A 23,767-nucleotide genomic window follows, 5' to 3' on the forward strand; every position below is an offset into this window, starting at 1 on the left:
ATTTCTCCCTTTAAAAACACCTGAAATGTGATTATGGATTTACCTGCTCTCAGGTTCATGTTGAGGAAGTAAACAACAGCAGCAGAGGTCAACCTGGGACTATTTTCTGTAAAGTGATTGATTTTCTGGAGGGTTTTGGATGCATGTGAGTTCATCTGGCATTGACCCTCCGAGCGCAATAAAGCAGAACCTCCATCTCACTATGTTGTAACACGAAACCCTTCAAACTACTTGTACAACTGCTTACCAAGTCATTCTTGGGGGAGCTGATGATTCACATCCTTCTGAGGAAGCAGAATGTGTGGCGCAAAGGAGCAACATTCGCTTGGTAAGCACACAGAGAACAGCACCGTGTCCACGTCGGTCTGAGGCGTCAGACGATATTTGCCTGTGTTTAGACATTTATCACAGGCGGCTGAAGCAGGACGGACAGAGATATTAGCCGTATTATCCTTTAACCCAGATTCACGCCGGCCTCACGCTCCGGCAGGCAGCAGCCCGGTGAGCTCTGTCATATGGAGCGGATGATTGGATGAATGTTTGCCACCCTGCTCACCACTACCTGCCTCTAAGTGGTGACTGCATCACCTTTCACATCTGCTGGCTCATTAATAAAGCCACCGGCCGGGCCACAGCTCTCTCACGTACGGCTCTGCGTGGGCACACACTCGTTCAGACGGGGGCCAATATAAAGGCCGAGGCGTGCTGGATGTATGTTTCGCTCAAATACAACGCGGCTATCCAATCATCTCGCTTTAGAAAGGGGCATGCAGCTTGTTTGACTGGAATAGAGGGACGATCTATTTTGGGAGGCTCCGAGGGCCTTCCAGATGCTGAACTTTGTGGTATTCCATGTATTCCCAGTACTCGATGTCCTGGCCAACGATATATGAGCAACATCCGGCGTACTGGGGAAATCCTGGGACTCACTGTGGGTAGCACTGCCAAGAGCAGGCGCGCTGCCATGAGGCTTGATGTCAGAGAGCAGGAATGAAACAGAGCCTGACAGGGCAGGGACCAACACAACACTCAGGATCAATACTCACTCATCTGGGCCTTTTTCAGGGTGGTTTTACTGAGGGTTATGCAGCTCGGCTTCTCTAATATGCTATGATATACAGTTGCAGGCTGATTCCTTTGTGGTTGTTTTGATTTTGTGTCTGTAGAGAGAAGAGAAGGCCTCATTTTGTCTTTTATAGTTTATAGTTAAATATGACGCCAGCTTAAGTCTGATTGACTGACTGAGCACTGAGTTATGAACCCACACATCAAGATGAGTTCATGTGTTTGGGCCCATTGGCTCCACCCAGCAGCATTATGATCTTATGAGACACAGACACACAGACACACAGACACACAGACACACAGACACACACACACACACACACACACACACACACACACACACACACACACACACACACACACACACACACACACACACACACACACACACACACACACACACACACACACACACACACACACACACACACACACACACACAGAGAGAGAGTTTTGAAAGGACTGCAAGTGTGATGTCATTGTCACATATTCAGCTTAATGTGTTTTTAATTGGACACTTTTGTCTTTAATTCCTTTTAAAAGTGGACTTTAAACTAAATAGTGGCGTCACAGTGGAACTTTTGCCTCCTTGTAAGTGAGACAGACACTGAAGAGCCTGTTCCATATTTCCTTCTTCTATCTTTTATGTGGGGGGAAATAAGACGAGCCGTCTCAATCTGCTGCTTCCCTTTTATCTCTTTTATGAATAGAATTTTCTGTGTTCTCCATGTAAGTCATTGTACAATTATGGAAGGCGGTTTGTAGGCAAAGAGAGCATCTGGTGTCAAAACACAATGAGAAAAACAAGAATTCAGCCCTGATCCAGTCTCCCGTCTACATAATGTCCTCTCCCTCTCCCTCATCTTCATCTCAATCCCACATAAGAACCCCTCATCATCCGCCTCTATATACATCTGTACAAATACATCACACCGCCCTTTACATAAGCAGCACGCCGCCTGACGCTGTGGCAGCTCCACCGCGTCCTCTTCTTTTGTGGTAAAGCAGGTGGGACGTCCGCTCGTCTCAGGACAGCAGCGTCTCAACTTGCTGCGGGGATCTGGGCAGCAGGTTCTCTGAGTCCTTGTAGCCGTTGGCCGGGCTGCTCATGGCGGCGTAAACCTCCCTGTAGGCTCTGCACACCAGCTCTGTGGACTGACGGAAGATCTGATCCCTGCACACAGACACAAGCAACGCCACGAATCAGCTGTGATTAGTCACCAAGCAAGACACAACAGTCAGAGTCAGTATGTGGTGCACACTGCCATCTATGGATATACTGTACATCACAGGCGACACACACACACACACACACACACACACACACACACACACACACACACACACACACACACACACACACACACACACACACACACTTTCGCTTACTGTTTTAGCAGAAGATTCCTTAAATATTTGAAGGAGTGTGGATTTCATTTTCAGTCCCATATGGAATCCGGTTGTCTTTGCACGTCACTTTTAAGTTTCGTGGCATCGGCACGACGACGGCTCTCAGCTCTCAGTTTTCTACACCATTTTCAGCGCGAAATAAAGTCGGCAGTCGTGCTGTGACCGTCGCCCAGTCTATTATGTGGCTATTTCTTACAGTGGAGTGCGAGAGGAGAATGGAATAGTAGGAGTGAAAAGCCCTGTGAGAGGACTAAAGGACACAGTTGGAGCACCCTGGCTGTATCCCGCTCAGGCTCTGGAGAGACACATATGTTTTAATTGGCCCACAGAGAACAGCAGAACCACAGTGCTGCTGCATCCAAACCTCCCTCCATCAAGTGCACTAACGCCAAATGTGAAACAGAGGGAGTCTAAAAGAACTTTCCCATTATTTGCAACAAGAGTGATTCCAGAGTGCTCATTTTGGTGTATTTACCCCAGCAGAGGAGCGGGCGGGTGAGCGAGATGGTGAGGTAGAGAGAGAGAGGGAGGAGAGAGAGAGAGAGAGAGAGAGAGAGAGAGAGAGAGAGAGAGAGAGAGAGAGAGAGAGAGAGAGAGAGAGAGAGAGAGAGAGAGAGAGAGAGAGAGAGAGGGAGAGACAAAGTCAAAGACAAAGAGGAGGAATAATTCCAGGGAACGAGTGTGAGTGAGAAATGGACCAGAAGCTAATTAATGGCATCCTGCCCATCAGTCCTCCCGTGTCCATTAATAGAGAACATTAACCTGAGGTACAGAGTGCTCCTCAAGCCGGCTGCAGTTCCCAGTAAACGTGACTCACAGAGAGAGCTTTCCAATATAGAAGCCGGACTGAACTAAAAGCGCGCAAATTTTCTGATCACTAACACAAATACAGGCGGGTCACGCCGAGCACTCTGTGGATGCGACGCTGGTGGTCGGAGCAATTTAGCATCCAAACTCAGCGTGCATTTAGTCAAGTGTTTTGTTTGGAATGTAATAGCTTGTGTAACAATTGGGAACCTAACGAGAATTCTGAACGAGGCGGGTTCATGCTACACTAACGTTAACACTCTCAATATGTTCTTTCCCCCTAAAGACACACTGTGCCAGGTGGTAAACACGGAGGAGGAAAAGAACGACAACTCTTTCAACATCAGGGACTCACTTGATGGCCGCGCTGAGCAGGAAGTTGAGCTGCGGCATCACCAGAGTGTCCGGCGACGATAAGTAGCGATCAAACTGCACCTGGCGTGTGAAGCGAAGGAGATAACAGCAGACGATGCGTCACTTAATTACAACAATGTGAAACCTGAGTGATCCCTGTGGGGAAATTCACTTTATTACATCACGCAGAGTCATAAACTCACCATGGCCGCTTTGACAGAGGAGCCGTCCATGCTGGGGATGATGGAGAGAGGACCCTGTGAGGGGAAAACAAGGCTTTAGATCTACAGGCCACAACCAGGAGACAGCAACCACTACAACCTCACAAAGATCCAGTTGCTGAGATTCTACATTCACTTCGGCTGTGTTTGCTGTTCCTGTCGCCCTCGGCAACGGCTGTAAAGGTCGGAGGCAGCGGCAGGGACATGAATAGCGTCTCGTCTTATAGTAAGGAGCATTTACAGTATTTTGGCTTAGGAAAAGTTTACAAACCAGTCCTGAAGATGATCCAGGAAAATATATTGTTTTTAATAAGTTGATCATTATGAAAATGAGAATCCACTGTGTTTCCAAAGGCAACAACTGTACACAGAAAATAAGAGACAGATGTGAACACAGAAGCAGGTACATTAGCCGACACTGACGATCCAGAATGACTGCATTCAGTCAGGCTTAAACGCATAAATTGCCATTAAAAGCAGCATATAGGGGAGATTAGGAGGTCAAAGCAGCAGCGCAGCACCAGGACTGATTTATGGGCGTATGAGCACATTAACACCGTATGTCTAAAAGCAGCTCTCTAGCCGGGGGGAAAGTGTGAGTTTAGCTACTGAGCCACGTTTCCAGCTTGTTGATTTAATGAAGTTTGACCACATGAGAGGAACACGTGGAACAGACCTATACCTCCAAACAGAAGCAAGGCTTACAGCAATGAAACATGGACATTATTGTTAACTGTTGACGCCCGAGTTGGCCGAGTGTGAACAGATGGTCCTGATCTTTTCCAGCAGAAGACACTGAAGATACTATTTGAGGAGAATCCAGGCCACCCGAGGAGAGAGAGGCCGTCTGCTCACAGGACCACAGATCTTGATTGAGCTTTGCGTTGAGCTACAGCGGCAGCGAGGGTGTGGTGTGTCCCGACGTGACCTGAGGTTCCACGGCTCGCTCGCTGACCACAACTTTGGGCCTCAGTCAGCCCGGCAGCAGAGGAAACCTCCCGGGCATCGCTTCTTACATTTGTCTCTCACAGCTCTTCTGTACAAGGTAGAAAAGAATCTCATCTGCCCTCCTGTGCCCATTTCTGGCATGAAACGCTGACAGAACTGTTATTACGCCTAATAAAGGCATTGGCCATGTGGTAACCATAGCAATGGCCATTTAAATAGCAAACAGTAGAGCCTGTGAAATGTAAAAAAAAAAAAGGAGCTTTAGGGAGAAAAAGTCAAACTCCATAGTTGTGTGAGTGTGTGAGAGACATTTGAGAGAGACTGTTCCTACGATGCACTTCAGATTATAAATATAATATACAATTGCATCACTTGCTCTTTCTATATGTTGGATGTGTTCGTCCACATTGTTCTGCTGTGCTGTGATTTAAGTGACTAAACTGAATTAAAAGTTGCACTGAGTAAGATGAGTGTGTAGAAGTACTTTCAGCCCGAGACCACCATTATTGTACTGAAACAATTATTTAATAAACAGTCTGTTGTACGTCTGGACAGGGCGTACCTGTCCACCGTTACGTCATGATGTGCCAACGCAATGTAATCTGGGATTTGTATTATCAGTGATGTGTGCACTATATACCGGCGACCGTAAGATATTATATCATAAAACTATTGTGCCGCGGGCCGGATAAAGTTGTGTAACATTAATCTTAACATTGAGTTTCACATTTATCAAAACATCACGGCGCCATAAACACAGAGAAAGCCCTGTGTGGGAACGACGCATGCACATTTGTGTCTCCGCTGCGTGCGCCTTGATTAATGATGAGTTCCAGCTTGGCTGCGTTGCACAGCTGATTCACGTGTGTGGACTAAACCAAGCACGGCACATTCACAAACTAACATAAACCTGGCGCAAATATATAAATATCTATATTTAAAAATGCAACACTGACATAAGAATCATGTTATTATAGTTTGTCATACTTTGTCAATATGAGCCTCACTTTAGAAAAAAACAAAACCTCTAAGAAATCAGAAATGTCACTGATGTCACTGGTTCTTCCACTCAGGTTCAAATCCTGAAGGGAGTCTGGTTTTTACTTCAGCGCCCTGCAGACTTTGACCTCTTTCATAGGCTGTGCAGATTTCACTAGCTGAGACTAGTATCGGTGCCAAACAATTAGTATAATCTTCCTAGATGTTTTAAAGCTGGTTATCTGGGCCTTTAAGGCTGCACGGGTCCTTAAAGGCCTCATTTGAGCCACAACGCTCTTATGGAAACAGGTTTTCACTCCCCTCTTGCTACAGTTTCAGGGTTACTCAAGAGTACATTTTTAACTTTAAATGTATTCATAAAGTTTCTTGTCACGGTGCTAATGTGAAAGTTTCGTCATGGCCTTGAATAAATGTTTGAGTGATTATGCTAAAAACAGTGTCCAACCTTGAGGTGTGTGTGTGTGTGTGTGTGTGTGTGTGTGTGTGTGTGTGTGTTACCTGCTCAGCACTGTGTTGCTGCACACAGTTGTAAATAAAACTCAGTCCAGCTCTGGTCAGCACATAGGACGCCTGCTCGTTGATCAGAGTGTCCAGATGAGCCTCGATCTAGAAAGTGAGTGAGGGAGGGGGGGAGAGAGAGAGAGAGAGAGAGAGAGAGAGAGAGAGAGGTGAAGAACCCAATCCAGGCCTGCATTGTGGTCCAGTGGCACTTTTGTAATGGAGATTCACTGCTACCAAATAATGAAACTTCCACAGGAGCTCTTGTGCTGCTCAAATTACAAAAGATGAGCTAAAAATAGAGATGGTGCTTTTGAGCATGAACAGTACATGACGCACTCCATTCTGTGGTTCAGCAAAAAAAAGCCTTTTAAAAGATATTTAGATTTAAGGACTGGGATGAAAAGAAGCAGAATGGGTTACAGCGTTACAAAAGCCCTTCACCTTATATAACAATGATTCAATTAGTCTTGCACCTACTTGTTAGAACCATGCTCTAGGTTTGGGAAAAGGATTGCCCTCGATAGAACCGTAGAGTAAAATGTAAATGTAGACGCCTAAAACCATGTAGGGACCTCATTAATGCTCATGTGGGTGAAATATTTACAATAAAGGGAGGGGAGGGGGGTGCAATACCTGGAATTCGAGCATCTCCAGCCTCTTGTCGGTGAACTCAAAGAGAGCCAGCGTCGTCTTCATCACATACAGCGAGTTGACCATGTAGGTAGCCATGTCGGCAGTGCCCAGGTTACTGGCTGACACCGTGCACAGCTGCAGGAGAGGATCCAAGATGCACGACAACACCTGGGAGAAGAGAGAGGAAACGCTGAGACTGAGTGAGATGTCACCCACCCACCCACCCCCACACACACACACTGAGCTGCTGTGATGCATGAGCTGGTGAAGGACAAACATTTCTATCTTTAGTCTGGTTACAAGGAGGGATGTTTTTGTTTCCCTATTCTGATCTTGCCTCTTTTTTTCAGTTTTACCTGAGCAAAGTCGGCTTGACGAGCACCCAGAGGAACCACAGAGGAGTCGTGGGAGGCCAACACCTCCCGGAGGAGGGCCAGGGTCTGTGTGAGGGAGGCGGTGGGCCCCAGGTCTGCAGGTGGCAGCTCCACCTTCACACACAGAGCAGCAACAAAGGTAAAGAAAGAGGAAAAGTCTTAATTCCTGTGTGTAACCTTGGAATGTGCGACAAACTGAATAAACATTTGATTCTACTGCGAGCTGTTTCAAAGTCATGTCGCCGCCTTCGGGTCAATTGATTCACTTTTGACCCACTGTGCACCGAGTGCTCATGTCAAGTGTCGACTAAGCTGGGCTGTATTAGACTGACTCATTCATGAGATGCAGCATGTTTTGAATGAGCCAAAGTCAAAAGGTATTAAGAAGTTATTTCTGTCTCGGTCCTAAATATAAAATGTCTTGGTAGAAATTCAAAATGGTGGATAAGCTTCTTCAGAATGGCCAGCTGCAAATGAGAGAATTAAGATTGTATAAAAGTGGTAATTACAGCGCCACCATCAGACCAACTGGTGTGAAAATATAATGTTCTTCTCTGGATGATGGCCAAGCTGCTCACCACTGAAATCCATCTTTAACTTTTAGAGATATGCTGTTGGCAAACGAATACACAACCTCCTGGATGGAGTGTGTGTGTGTGTGTGTGTGTGTGTGTGTGTGTGTGTGTGTGTGTGTGTGTGTGTGTGTGTGTGTGTGTCGCAAACCTCCCACTGACAGCTACTGCCCTGCACTGTTGCCCAGAGTGAGCTGAGCTTTTTTAATGAAGAGGGTTTTCATCTCACTCACCTCTGGACACACAACACAACATTAGGCCACCTTTATCCATCTAACAGAGCAAATGACGAGAAGGCCGTGTTCCAGGCATTAGCTGGCATCGACACTGAAGCCCTGAGGGCTTCAAATGTGATTAACACCAATCTGCACGGATAATTCTCCTAACTGCTATCGATGGGGACACAGCGAGCGCGTTGTGTGAGAGAGGAGCCGCCCGTGCTGCGCTTTATTTGGATGCCATTTTAAGGAAACGGTAACAAGGCCGGTGTTTCTGTCTGCTCTGGTGCTGTAAGCTGGCTGGGCCAAATGTTTACAAGCAGGAGGCAGAAATAGCCTTGTTGTCTTTGATGGTTAAGAAGCTGGTCTGAAATAAACGGCATGCGGTCACAGTGAGCACTTAAAATCTATTACAGCAAAATACAGAACTTCTGCACATTGGCAGTCATTTTAAGTTTCTTATGAAGGAACGGAGTGAAGCAGGTTTGTCTGCAGAACAATGGAGACTAAGAATCTGCTGCCATCCCTCAGGTGTCACTACTGTTTCCCTTGTAGTCTTTGAACAAATCTATGTAAACAAATGAACAGCAAATGCAAATGAGATCCTGCTCATACTTTATCCATGAGTCTGCTGGCGTGAAGGCTCAGGCTGTTGAAGAACATCTTCTTGCTGAGGATGTGCATCTCCTCCATGGTCATGAGCAGAGAGGCCACGCTGGTCCCAATGATGGAACTGGAGGGAGAATCAATGAGGGAGGGGATGGAAGTTTAAAACTGAGTGACTGCTGAGTGACAGAGGTGTGGTGTGGAGGCGTGAGTGAGTACCTGATGGTGTGGTGGTAGAACTTGAGCAGGTTGGACAGTTTGTAAAGCAGGACGGCACCTGGTTCGGCCACGATCACCTGCTCTATCCTCACCTGAGAGAGAGGGAGATACAGAACTCACAAGTCTGTAAACTGGATATTTACTACCAGTTTGCGGCACAAATGAGTGAATTTACTAGAGGTCGTCTTGGTTACTGCATTGTATATTTTGACTTTATCTTCTGAAACTTATATATTGCACATTTTCATCCATAAGTTTACCTACTGAGCTTTTAAACCAATTCCCAGCGATGACCATATTAAGATTTCTAGGTTTGAACAACAGAACACAACCTCAAATTTCCCAGATTCCCTTCATGAAGCCAGGAAGTCTGAAGTCAATATTTAATTCTTATTTTCTGAGTAAAGCGGATGCTAATGCGCTGGGCTGCTGCAGACCCATGTGTGTGTAGAGACGCTCGCAGCAGCTGAGCCTCACTAGCCGCACTTCATTCAAACTGCCCCGGACTGCATCTGTGTCCGTTTTAAATCATCCGTTTCAGTAAATAACCTGCAGCACTGAAGAACTGAGGCGACGGGGAAAATGGAACATCCGGGTTTGGGGAAGAGTAAATGTGCCTCCAAATCTATTTCCAATGAAAAACAGAAGACTTGAAGCCTTGAAGGAAAGAGTTTTAAATATCACACAGACACAATGAGCTGTTGTGGTTTTTGACTTAAAACGGCCTTGAGACTGAATCTGATTGGTTGAACTGATGTCTTATTGTGAGGCTAGCATGAGCCGGAGGGCGACTGCGGCAGCTTTACACATCAGAGTTACTGTGGTGGTCGTGGCTTACACAATTAGCATGTGAAAACATTTCTATGGCCCCGGACATCACAAGTGTTCTGACAAAATCACAACGGTCGCTTTGTTTGGACACGGAAGAATCAATTTGATGTGTAAAATGGATGGAGTTCCCATTGAAGCATAGTTGACAGTTTCATTGCTTTTTTGATGAGAAAATATTTCAGAATTGAACCAAACAGCAGGCAGAATAAATCCAATTTAACTTTACAGCGCATCCCAAATTTAAAATCCTTCTCACTTTGAGTGGCCTGCAGACGCCCTCGGTGATGTGTCCCACCACCTCCTGCATGTTCTCCTCCACGCCTAATGGGACAGGAAAAGGAAGACACACAGACACGCAGTCAAGTCTATTCTTAGTCTGTACGTCAGGCATTCAGGGGATTGTAAACGTAAAGTATGGAACAATGTAGCATTCCTGCATCTGAATTCAAGTCACTACAATGAGCAGCGACGCACAAAGCATCATGGTACAACATGTGAGGCACACACTCCCAAATCGTTCCTGTGTTAATCGTGACGTGCATCTGTGTAGAGGACAGAGTGTTTCAGCAAGTGACAACAACGCCACTCGGGATAAAAGAAGAGTTAGCTGTTATCTAAATGAGTTACAAAGCCAAGGTTGTATGTGCACAAGGAGACGCTTGTTGACGTTTGATGGCGGAGAGTTAATCGTACTTTGAAGGCCTCGAATAAGAAAACGCCACAATGGACTGGAAATGGAATTTGTCCCCGGTGTCAACACAACCAATCAAGCGGGAAGCTCATGTGACGTTTGTTTACGATCAGCGTTTCACTTTTTAGAGGACATAGAGAAACCAAACTAAATAAATATTATGAGGGCCACAATCACGCCGACAGCACTGATGATAATGAGGAGACGAGGCTTGAAGCGGCCGTCCTGTCGGGAGCCTTGTACCTTGCAGGGTGACTTGTTTCAGCAGCGCCTCCAGATGCTCCTTCTCTGAGGCGGTGGCTTGGTGCAGCCAGGCCAGCATGTCCCCCACATACCTGACAGAGTGACATAACACATCAGCCAGGGGCCAAGCTGCCATCCAAACAGGGACATCATGTTTCATTCCCCCACACACATGCAGGAAAACACACACACACACACCCTCAGTGTTTGTGGTGTTATATAATGAACGAAAACAGCGAGGTTACACTTGCATTAGTGTGTGTGTGTGTGTGTGTGTGTGTGTGTGTGTGTGTGTGTGTGTGTGTGTGTGTGTGTGTGTGTGGCCATAAGGATGATGAGAGAGAACTTAATGTTCTGCCGGTGCCGTATAAAGTGGAGGTGATTTTGTGTTCCACACAAGCAGGTGTTCTGAGAAAAATGTCCTATTTGGCTCCTGGGAGGAAGCGGGCGAGCTGCAGCGGGAAGCGGCAGACGACCCCGGCACGCCATGACCAAACGCACACAAGGAACATTTCCTTGAATCTGTTTCTGCCCTTGAGGCTCCCTGGAAGCGTGGCTCCTTCTCATTGATTCACTCACAGATCAGACCATTTAATCCATTTTAGCATCAATTGATTCCTCTCTTAGCTGGAACATGGAATCAATGAGCAGGAAATAAATCTACCGCATAGAAGAATACTTAGGAGTCAATATCGGACAACGGACAGCTTGGTCTTACCGTCTACAAACCCCAAACCCTGTGGATTCATTTTAGGTCTGTGTATAAGTCTGAATGAATAATGAATGATGTGCTTTGCTGAGTTTATCTTATCTGAGGCTTCCTTTAGGATCTACATGCAGCCCTGCTCAGGAAGGAAGAGAGGTTAACACTCTGGATTCATGAGCTTAGTCTACATGGTTGTTGATTGATAATTGATCAATTGATGATACACACAACTCCTCCACAGCTGTGTACAAAGCTGGTCTGGTATAAGATTCTCTCTTTGTTAATAATGAGCTTCAGCCAATCATCATAGGAGAAACATAGGAGGAATGTAGAGTTGTGTTTACATTCTTGTGAGAGGAGCTTCTGCTTGATACAACATAAACCTTGACTCAAGCTGAGACTTAGATGGCCTCAGATCACCTGGTAGTGAACCTTCAAACTGGACGCAGAGACGTTTCCCCTCAAACCTGATCATCATTTCAAACTGTACCTCATAGGATCATGGGAATGCATCTCTATGGGGCGCGGCGTTCCTCCCGGCCCCCCTCGGGTGAGGGCGTCGATGAAGCCTCGCACCACAGCACACCTGCGTGCAGTCCCAAACTCGTCCAGCGTGTACCTGACCACACAAACAGACCCCAGGGACGATCAACACACAACTCCTCCTGTGACAAGAGGCCGACTGGCTGGGATGTTTTGGTGCGGTGTGTGTGTGTCGGAGGTCAGGCGCGGCCAGAAAGCAACAATGCAGGACACTTTCCAAACGGAAAAAAGTTTGAGGTTGTTTTGTTTTGGCGGTGGCGAAGCCTCATGTCAGACTAAACAGAAGATAGCTTTGAGTGAGGACAGCAGGAATTCGGCTCGGCTCTTTCTCAGCCTTTACGTCCTCGGCTCGTTCTCGACCTTGGGCCGCGTTCGGGGACAGGTGCAGAGGGTCGGGTCGGTCACCAGGGGGAAAACAACTTTTGGATAACGTGACGCAAACTTCTGCGTTGTTTTAGATAAGATAAACTCTCAATGCATCTGTTCTCACATTCAAACTGGAAATCAGGAGGCTGACCCAGAGGGGAACGCTTGTTTACATCATATTCCTGAGATTCTGTGTGTTTCCTGTTAGTGTGTGTTCGACAGAGCCGGAGCAGAGAACAATGTGATGTCTCAATTGATCTATTTAAGCACATATCTTGCCCCCTTGAGGCCATTTAAAAGGACGCTCTATCTTAGACTTAACCACTCTATCTGCATTGCTTACTTATGAGCAAAAACTTCATTTGTCCTCTTCAAAGATGCCAGACATTGTTTTCCTACTTGCTGCCTCAAACCATTTCATTTTACACTCATTTACTCTTTTTAATAATGTGGGTTATTATATGACTTCCTGTCGTCGTGGTCATTTGTGTGGGCATCTATATTGGGTGGCAGCAGCGGCGGTGGCCTTCAGGCTGTTTACGCTCTGGTTTTCTAATCAAAGCCCCTTTTCACCGGGACACGGGGAGGAAGGAAACATCTCTGTCATTATCTGCTGCAGCTCACCTACGGGTGCCCACAGGCAACAGGAGGGAATGGAACAGAGAACCTTAACTTAACCTTAACTGTAAAGCTGATTATTTAGGTATTTTAAGAATTGAAGAAGAGGAAGAAGAAGTGTATTCTGCCTTCAGCCCCCCTGTGGTGAATATCAGCTCACACTATGTAAAGGACTCATTAGGTTCGGTATTTATTGAAGAATTTCTCTGTTATGTTCTTACTTTGTGCTTTAAAAATGGAAGAACATGGGGGAGGAAAGAATCAATTTATACTTATTGGTCTTTAAGGAATTCCCGTGCATAATTTGGAGATCGTTTGCATTTTCTTTCCACATTGTTGTTGCCAGAGTCTGTCCTCACCACTAGATGGCCTTGTTGAATGTAAATGAGTTAAAGGTGTCTCTCTGGGAAAAACCGATTTAGGGTGTAAAGGGAAACAAAATCCAGGTGGAAAGGGGTTTGAACTAAATGGCTCCAAGTGTGTGTGTGTGTGTGTGTGTGTGTTTGTGTGTGTGTGTGTGTATTACTTGTAAAGAACAGGCCGGTCCTGCAGGGCCTCCATGGCTTGACTCAGTACAGGGCTGATGTCGCACGTCTCTTGAGTCAGTCCTCTGAATTCATCTGTGCACAGAGAGAGAGACACCATCTTAGTTTGTAGTTTCATCCTATTACACTTTCAACAGCCGACAGTAGCAGACAGCTCCAGGCTCAGATTGCTGTAATTAATGATGGATTGTTGCTGTCCACGTTAGAAAGAGGAGGAGAACTTGTTTGGTGTGTGTCCCAGGTCAGTGCAGAGTCCTGGTGTACAGAGGGTCAGAGTGCAGTGTGTTTAGTCCGTGTTGACTCTGTGTTCTCTACTCACTCTGAGCCCAGCGGTACAGCTGCTCGTACGACGTCTCCTGTAACACGGCCATCTGCTCCATGATCTCTAACCTGGAGTGAACACACAAGCCGGGACCACCGCGTTACATACCCATGACCTGCGACATAGTGTCAGAGCGGCTGACCACAGAGAGAGAGAGAGAGAGAGAGAGAGAGAGAGAGAGAGAGAGAGAGAGAGAGAGAGAGAGAGAGAGAGAGAGAGAGAGAGAGAGAGAGAGAGAGAGAGAGAGAGAGAGAGAGAGAGAGAGAGAGAGAGAGAGAGAGAGAACCTGGGTACGCTCCAGCTGCTCAGGTGGACAATCAGATTACAAGCACATGTTAGCGGTTTGTGCCCCAGAAGATAAACAACAAACCCAACAGAAGACAAATCCCTTTAACAGCTTCAGCCTATCAGAGGAGGTGGAGCTCAGGAATCAGACGGTGTAGAGTCACACTCCTCACCCTGCAGTCTGCTGGTTGGTTCTCAAAAGAATCTTCACGTCCTCATGGATGCTCTTCACCCGCTTCAGGGCTTTGAAGAAATTCTGGGAATTTAAAAGGAAAGACACAAAGACCAGGATAAATATAAATTATGTACTGTGCAGCTGTCACTCATTTTTTCTGACGACAAACAGATCATGTAACAGGGATAAAAATACGACTGATTTGGCTTACGTCATATTTTACACAACTTTAACATTACAAAACCAATGACGAGTCTGTAGTACAGTGGTTCACCGGGTTTTATAAGTCTACATATGTTATAAAGTACCTCAGTGATGGGGGCGTCCCGGGCCCCTCGCAGCGTGGCCGTCTCCTCGCTGGAGAGCTGGAACTTGGTGAGGAAAGCTTGGGCGACCTGGGCTCTCACCTCCAGCCGGTGACTGAGGGGGAAGAGAGAAAGGTTGTTTAGTTTCCCTTCAGCTTAGTTAGACGTGTGCTTGTCATCCAGCTGCTGCGTAAATTAAAGAAAAGTCAGCGTAGGCGACTAAACTAAGCAGATTGTCAACAATATGCAGTGCTGTGAGGCGCACAGTAGAGGGCAGTCACGCTCCTCCCAGGCCTCTGCTGGTGCCTGGTGCTGAGCTGAGCAGCAGCGACAGGGTGGGAAACAGACGGAGATATCAAGTTCAACCATCACAAAATAAATAACAAGAGAACAGAATACTGAACTGCATACTGGACAGGTTTGGTCCCTATCAATAACAGCGGCGCGATCGCTATCAGTGTCACCGAGGCTGCTTCCACACAATAGTGACCATGGCAACCGCCCCAGTCAAACAGGGAACTCTGTCTACGGGATAAGAGAACAACAGCGAGGCCTCCCCGCGTCCCCGTCTCTCCCTCAGAGCCACCCAGGGCAGCATTCACTCGCTCTCGGCGGTGGCTGGAGCACGTCGGTAAATCACCCGGCTTGTTTTGGCGGCTGAGAGGAATCCCAGATTATGGCTCCATTGTTCTCTCTCGCTGCTCCCCCCCAAAATAAAAAGCCAGAGGTTGTAAATCTGTCACGCCATTCCCCATGATTTGGTTGCTACGCCGCGGCGGCAGCAGAGACTGAGATTTCACGGATAAACACAACATGTAGAGCCGCATCGCTGCCTTTACTTCAGCGTACCAACAGGGCCGGGGATTGTAAACAAATGCGCTCCATTGCAGCTAACTGGATGTGTCAGCTCAATTAATGAGGAACACAATTCACCGGATTACCCAAATCTATAGCTCCCACTGCAACGAGATACCAGAAGCAATCCTGTTATCCTGCGAGTGTGTGTTTGCTGAGAGCAGCCTGTTATTGGGACGGAGTAAAGCAACATTCTTCTGCTATTGTGTGTGTGTAAAACTCTTTGAAAAGCCTTTAACACGACACAAACCATCAAACATTTGGACCGGACGGATTAACAGGGATATAATATGCCACTATATCATTTCCATGATACACTATAGGAATTTTCAAAAAGCTACTTATGCTAATGAGTGCATAATTAAAGTGTGCGGCGCATTAATTAAACAGTTTTTCTGTGTCAACATGCTTGTCTTCACACAGCACATGGGCGGCGTGAACATGAACTCCGTTAATCTTGCATTGCGAAGGAGACGCAGCCGTTTGGGAGGAAGCAGGTTTCTCCCTCACTAATATGCTAATTTATGGAGGAGCGAGCTGTTTCCAAAATAAAAAAAAATCCACTCGGCTCTGGCTGCTGTGAAAGTACAGCGGAGATATGAGAAGGTGTTTTATGTACGGAGAGGGTCTGGGGTTTGAGAACAGGACGGGATGAAGGTGGATGGCGGAGGAGCGTCAGACGGTGATGCTGCTGATGTGATGAGGAGAGGAGAGGAGAGGAGAGGAGAGGAGAGAGGAGTTACTGAAGCAGCCACAGCTTCTAGTTTCATCCGCTGCTTAAGCTCACATTGCTTAGGCAACATTATTCAAATCCCATCTTTGTTGGGAGGGGGAGGGGGGGCTGTTCTGCTGCCTATGGATGGTTTGAATATCAGGTGGGAGCGTTTGTAGAGAGAGCGCTTCTTTCTCCTTATGGCTGGATGTACAGGATGTCCTTATTTGTCACTTTACAGAGAGTTGTTGTCGCCGCTGCTGCCGTCCCTGGAGGAGCGTCGGGCCTCATCAGCGCCCGCGTTTCCACCCACAATTTTGGAAAAAAAAGACTGTAGGAATGACCGATCTCAGTGCAGCATGATGTCACTGTAAACCAAGCACTTTGCCTGACAGAGTTGATGACATAATGATTATAAATAGATGGCGGCAATCCGTGTTTACCTCTAATCTTTATACTTTGGGATGAATGCTGATGTCTGCCTCACACACACACGCTGTCAGAAGGTTCTTGTGTCGGATCACCGGACACATTCATCAAGCAATTTCTTCCCGCCAGATAGGGACGACCGCGCGTCTCAAAAGTCAAAACCACAATGAGAAAATATTGACACGGCCCGGCCCTCAACCTTCAGCGCAGGCTTCACCTCCACAAGACAAACGACACCTCCGATTCTCACGTGTCTTTTTGTCACAGCCTGAAAATGATAGACCTGCTCCTCTGGGGATGTGAATCCCGAGCTGGGGAGAGGAGCTACACACGCCTGTACAAGGTGAGCATGTGCGTGTGTGCGTGCGTGCGTGTGTGTGGGAGAGAGAGAGAGAGAGGGAGAGGGAGCCGGGGTTGGAGCAGAGCATGCAGGAGCGCGGAGATCGTCTTCTACCTCGCTGTCAGGACATGATGCATTCTTGTCAAGGCTGCAATTACCAAATACCAGAGCGAGGCGACGTGCCGGAGTGAACGTCACGTCATCCTGTCAAAGCCCCGAGCACGCGCCCATCCACGGCCTCGCGGTCTGACTGGAGAATTAATCAGTGATGTCAACCTTTTTGATCCTCCAATTAAGTGAGCAGGCGGAACATCCTGAGGTCACATTAAATCAGACACGGGATTCTTAGATAACGTTACGTGACGGAACGGAATTTAATTCAAAACGTTGGACAAGGTAGCGTGTGTGTGTGTGTGTGTGTGTGTTCAGTTTTCCCAACTGAGCCAATTGATTCTGTCTGCTGAAGCACAGAAATCGTTTTAAGTAATATAACGCGGCACAATCTCATTAAAAGCTTTGTCACGCTAAAGGACAAAATTACCGTGGCTTGTTTTAATTACTTCACAGGGTCAAAGTAACAAAAATCGGGAGAGCAGAAGCCGCACAGAAACGCTCGTACTCGGCTTACTGCTCAGTCTCCAGAGCCAACAAACGGCAAGATGGCAGCCCTGACAGACTGTACGTTAAGAGGGAACAACTGCTTTTTTTGTGGGCGAAGCAAATGACCAATCCTGTCCAAGAGCGGAAACCATGTGGGTCAATTATCCATTAAAATCTATTAGGGAGCATTTCAGAGGCTCGCGTGGAAATTTGGCATTCACAAAGCCGTTATTTAGCCACGCGCCAATGATCACAGAGTGCAGCCGCTCACACACACACACACACACACACACACACACACACACACACACACACACACACACACACACACACACACACACACACACACACACACACACACACACACACAAAGGGCGTATTCACGGCCGTGCCCTCATTAGCAGCCAGCTGAGTGTTCGTGCGGCCAAATGCCTCTCTTTTTCCACGCAGCTTGTCATTTACGCTGCAATTGTTCTCTGGAGGCTTTGGTAGCTCCGCCTCCATACCTGACCTGGGCTGAAGTGATGACAACAACGTTTACCTAACCTTAGAATGTCTCTCATTCTCCTTGTAACAAACTGCTGTTCTTCCTACCAGAATGGAGCTTGAGTGTTTGCTGCTCGATCTGAGTCGTGTTTGGTAAACTCCTCTTTGTTCCACTTTGGCACCGGGCCAAATGAACCACGCTATAAAAGCCGGCGCTCTTCTGAAACCGCCGCCCAGCTCAGGCGAGGGCCCGGCCCCTCCAAGCCCGGGTCTGTTTGTGAGGTCACAGAGTCCACACAAACATCCGTCTGGAATACGCCTCGACATGTTCCGCCTGACGCGGCCGCGCTGTAATGAAAGGACGGGGCAGGTGTGTGTAGTGTTACGTTTCATTATGGAACAACACACAACACTGTTTCGGCTTCTTCTGCTGACAGCCTCTTTTCAACAGGGCCGGCGCTTACATGCAGCCGAACAATGGAGCCGCACGCCTGAGAGCCTCCGGGACAAACGCGGGTCGTCTCCTTCTCTTTCTGCACACTGTAGGCAATCTGCACTTCCTCTCCGTTTCATTAAAGCTGACAAATGACACAAAGCTGCCGGCTGAAGAGATGGCAAACAGCTCAGGACAGGCCAAATACGCCAGATAAATACGTATCAAGAGCATCTGCAGAGCTCTGGAAATGAGTATGGCGGTGGCGGCGCTCTCTCTCTCTCTCTCTCTCTCTCTGAACAGCTGCTCTACAAGCATACTGATGTGACATTAGGCTGCAAATCTGCTGCTGCTGTGCTAAGTGTCACCAGGAGAAGAATAAAAAGGCTGTTGTTTGGGGACGGCAGAGGATTGTATGGCCTGAGACGTGTGTGTGCATGTATGTGTGTGTGCATGTGTTGTGCGGTGCAGGCTAAGGGCTGCCTGGTGTGTGTGTGTGTGTGGTGGGGGGGTCTGGGCTGAAGGACAGCTCGATTGCGAGCTTCCCCGGCAACTCTTCCGAGACAATATTGCTAGAGACAAGGTCAAAACCCAACGCGCCGACACCAACCCATCTGGATGTGGGGGGTCAGTGTAGATCTGTGAATGAAAATGTCAGAGAGATGGACAGCAGCTCCCAGAGGGTCCACAGAGTAGAGAGAGAGAGAGGGGGGGGAGGGAGAGAGAGAGAGAGAGAGCAGGCAGAGGGCACTCGTGTAAAACCTGACCATTTACCATCCACACCACCCGAGGCACAGAGCAATATGTCTCCTGCACACACACACACGCTGGCTGCAGATTTGGACCGGAGCGTGCGCCGGTGGCCACATCCCCGATGGCGTCTTTGGCCGCTCTCGCTTTAAGACTTCATCTCGTACCTCCTCCTCCTCCTCCTACATAGATGTCACCTTTGCGTGAGGGAGGTAGTGAAGTCGTGCCAGTGAAGCATGGAATTGCTGCGGTACATCACAGCTGTCAGCAGTGTCTTTTGCCAGAAATCTACATTATCTCTGCTGCCCCGGAGCCCCCGCCCCGGAGCCCCCCCGCCCCCACAGCCCCACCCCCCAGCCTCCGCAAGGTCACTGAGCACCGAGGTCAAAGCTGGAACAAACGCTGGAGAAACTGCGCCCTGTGACACGGCCGTGACCGCCGGCTACCAGCCAACAGGCGGGAGGGCGGCGGGGTGATCTCATCCTCCAGCCTTGTTGACACACGGCGAGCCAGATTCCCAGATTAATGTCAGCTAGGTTAATTTTATTGGCAAGCCTTCAATCATAATGGGAAAACATTGGTATTCCACCCGTGAGCTGCTGACGGGTGAGAGCCCCAGACGCAGACGGCTTCCACGGACGACTCCCCATCCACCGCCAGCTGCACACACACACACACACACACTGCATCTGCATCTGCATCTGCCATGGATCTTAATATTCCATGTCAGTAAATACCTACACACACACACACCCTCGCGCACACACACACACGTACACTGATGATGAGCTGCTTTCCAGTTGTAAAAGTCAACATGTCGCAGTGTAAACATAAACTACTTTGATGCGGTGATCAAGGGCCTCAAACCTCACAAGACATGAAGAACCAAACAAGCAAGGCTCCATTAAGGATGATTGCAACTTCGGGAGAAATATTCATCAACCTCATGAATCTTTCATTATTCCTCATCAAAACTGAGGCGGATGTCGGCTCCTCCCGCCGTGCATTAGGCGTCTGCGGCGTCTAATTCTATAGATTAACTGCGGCGCTCCACAGATTTTCAGAATAAGGGCGGTGTGACTTTGTTGGTGGCATCGTTTATTCTGCAGAGATTTACGTTTTACTGCACTCCAGCGATTACATCATATGTATTGTAAACATGTATGAGTCCCATTCTGCACACGGCACCATCACCTGCGATGGGCGCCACCTTGCTCCGGCACTGTGGTTTGATTGAAGTGTGCGTTGTCTGGCAATTTGCCTGAACAGAACAAGGAGTCATTTCTCTGCAGAAATGAGACACTAGAAAAGAGGAAATGATGTTTGTCTCTCTTTGAATTGATGAAGATGTCTATCGCTGTCGAATGCTACAGATTTTCAGAATGATTTGTCGCTCTGGGAGAGATAAGGGGAAGCTGGAGCGGAGCGGAGGAAATGGCAGAGAGGTTTCTTTGAAATTTCTTCAGATAATTCAAAATGAACATGTCACCCCATCTGCTTTATCTCCCTGACATTCTGAAATGCCAGATCTAAAGTTCAGGCAGATGTGGAAATCCTCATTCTGCTCGTACAACTTTGGTTGATAACGGTAGAATCAGAATTCTTACATCAGCCGTGGGAATTCTCCCAGCAGCTGTGACTCAAAGAGATGCATGGGAGTCACAGGAGGGAGTCAATGTGTAAACTGTGAACTGCACCTTCATCCATTTAGCCTAAGACAAGTGCAACAGGGTCAGTGAAGGCAACACTCGTCTCTGTGACTGTGAAGGCAACTGGAGATATTTTTCACACACACACACACACACACACACACACACACACACACACACACACACACACACACACACATCTGCCCTTTAAGATCTACTCACTTTTCTCCCTGCAGCTTGTTGGTTTTCACTATCAGGTCTTGCGTCTGCTCCTTGGCAGCCTGTTGAAGAAAAAGTTCATTAATTATTTACAGCTCTGTTAACCGACACTCTGACATATTATGCTCTCAAAGGAAACGGGTGACTCACTCGCAGGATGTGGTTAAAACCATAAACAAGACTCGCCCTGTGCTTAATGTGATTTTACATGGACAGACAGACAGACACACAATGATCCACACAGCCCAGACAAACACAGAGAGGGAAACATGGCGTACCTTTAACCTGCTGGTCATTTCCTCACAACACGTGCTCATAGCTTGGACATCTTCATGAACACCTTCCAGCTCCTGGAAGGTGGAAACACACTTAAACACTCAGACAGATTTGGAGGTGCGACAGAGACGTGACTGCACAATCTAACACGATCCAACATCACAGCCCGGCTCTAATTGCTTCCTTTGTGACGCAGATAAAGTTTTTGTTGATATTTTGTCACCGAAGCGTCGACTGAACTCAGTGGTGATTCTCCTGGTGTTGTAATAGAAGCCTGCGTTGTATTGAAAAGATGTTTTTAATATTTTATCCAACCCAATGTCTTAGACCAGGGAAGTTACAGTGAATATTCAAATTCACAAACTCATTGAAAATGTATTGATCATGTAATAACAACAAGCAAAGCACAAACTAAAGATTCTTTCAGGAGGTGAATGTTTCAAGCTTCTATAGATGCCACATTTTATTAGTAATATGCATTAAATACACATAAATAACACAATAACTCATCTACAGTATGTCTTTCAATGTTACCATGACACAGCTTCACCTGGGGAAATTCTGTATCATTTTATGACACAAATGAGGGTAAAACCTAACACACGGAGTCCCTATTACCTCTTTAACATCTTTAAATATCCTGGCGAACTCCTCGTTGATGGCCAGGCTTCGTCTCTCGATGTCTCCACGGAGATTCCTCCTGGTGCGTAGACTGTTCTCAGTGAAGAACACAGACAGAGCCTTCAGAGCCTCCAGCATCTCCTGCAAGCACAAGCACAGCATTGTTAGTCAGCCAGGGTGCATCGCCAAGGTTACTGATTTCAGTTAATATGGTGGAAAGATAAGAAGAATAAGCGAGTGAGCCTTTTGACCTCTTAACAGCTGTGAGATATTTAGGATTTTCCATTCATTACTCAAATGTGGACTGAACTTCATTCAAGTCATAGTAAAACACAATCACAATCTAAATCATCATCACTTCAACTACTTGGAAAAGTATGTGAATCTAATATTTATGAAGTGGAATGATCCCCACAAAATGTCCCAGTTTAAACTTTACCTTCAACACACTGTGGGATATTTCTGATATTTCTAACACAAACATTTAGACTTCAGATCATCCCCATAATATTACTCGTGTTCAGGGTTGTTCTAATACTTCTGACATTAAACCAGATCTTCATATACTTAGTACACTCAGTCTGTGACATTTAAGTGACAATACTTTAAGCAGCTGAGTTTAATTATTACTGCATTATATCCCCTGGATGAAGATCTGTGTACATCAAATCAGTTAAAGATGCATAAAAACCGGTAACAAACATTTAATAAACTACTCCTTGCATCAGTAAGCGGAATATGAAGATGGGGACACATTTAGGAAGCTCACATACGTTTGACACTGGTTGGGATTCGACCTTTACCAGAGTTTCTTTACAATAACGACCTATTAATTAACAAGTAATACACTATATATAAATGTTAGCATGACAATGTAATAGATAAACCACAGGCTTGGTGGTGAGACCCTATATCAGACAGTTAGCCGTGAAGCTAACAGGCAGCGGCTAACCTCTTCCGGTTTACCTTATCGTTATCAAGCCTCGTCTCCAGAATTTTGTTGAGCTTCCTTGACAGCGGGTTGTTCTGTTGACTGTTTGCATTTTGTGCAACTGTCGTGTTGTCCGCAGGAGTTTCTACTTTAATATCAGCCATTGTAAACAAACAGATCCACGTCAGATATCGGGAAGATGTTTGGGTCCGTCTGGAAAGAGTGTCCGCCGTGAGCACCTCTGCGGAGAGAAAAGTTCCGCTACGCTATTTAATAATTTTTTTACTTGTTTATATAAAAATACCACCGAGGCGTGATGATGATGATGATGATGGACAGCCTTCTTGCTGTAGATCAATGAAGAAGGCGAAGCATTTGTTACCCGTTGTATCTGAAGTGCATACAGTATGATTGCGGATGAGATTGATAATCGTTAATCAGTGTCACAAGAAATGTCACTTTTAACGAAATCAGATGTATTTGTATCGACCAATGTGACATTTAATGTCTCAAAGGGCTTTACAGGCCCACAACAACAGATGGTTCCTGACATAGACAGGAACTCTCCAGGAAAAAGAGGAAGGAAAAGGAAGAAACCTTGGGAGAGGCGATTCAAAGAGAGATTCCCTCTCCACAAACGGCCAGATGTGCACCCAATGTGTCAAATACAAAAATACAGCAAAGGATGAATAACTTTAATAATAATTTTCAGAGAGATTGACAGACAGGGGGGAAGAAATATGTTGCATTCACGTGGCGTTCGAATCCTCATTAATTAACTCTGCATGAACAACTCAGCTTTAAGTTTCATGTACAAACGTCTAATTCAACTTTGTTATTATTATGTGTTTGTGTTTGTATTCCGTTGCAATACCGTTTAGATTCATCTAATTTAAATGAATCTTATCA

The 23,767-nt window shown here is 46.7% G+C and overlaps 1 protein-coding gene across 1 annotated transcript; it reads right to left on the bottom strand.

Moving 5' to 3' along the window:
* Window positions 1-1,038: 1,038 nt before the first annotated feature.
* Window positions 1,039-23,084, bottom strand: cog6 (component of oligomeric golgi complex 6). Its single transcript, XM_076146407.1, has 19 exons — window positions 22,894-23,084; window positions 21,925-22,068; window positions 21,309-21,380; window positions 21,034-21,092; window positions 14,561-14,672; window positions 14,251-14,333; window positions 13,790-13,860; window positions 13,452-13,545; window positions 11,889-12,017; window positions 10,693-10,784; window positions 10,015-10,079; window positions 8,928-9,019; window positions 8,718-8,835; window positions 7,295-7,426; window positions 6,939-7,106; window positions 6,303-6,410; window positions 3,840-3,893; window positions 3,638-3,717; window positions 1,039-2,239 (listed from the first exon to the last, which is right to left on the bottom strand). Exons 1-19 carry the CDS (start codon window positions 23,020-23,022, stop codon window positions 2,092-2,094), a joined length of 1,950 nt encoding a protein of 649 aa, XP_076002522.1. The 5' UTR covers window positions 23,023-23,084; the 3' UTR covers window positions 1,039-2,091.
* Between the last annotated feature and the right edge of the window lie 683 nt (window positions 23,085-23,767).

This window comes from Genypterus blacodes, unplaced genomic scaffold (assembly GCF_046128005.1).
Source record: "Genypterus blacodes isolate CSIRO-AG114 ecotype Tasmania unplaced genomic scaffold, CSIRO-AGI_Gbla_v1 ptg000032l_1, whole genome shotgun sequence".
Classification (NCBI taxonomy): Eukaryota; Metazoa; Chordata; class Actinopteri; order Ophidiiformes; family Ophidiidae; genus Genypterus; species Genypterus blacodes.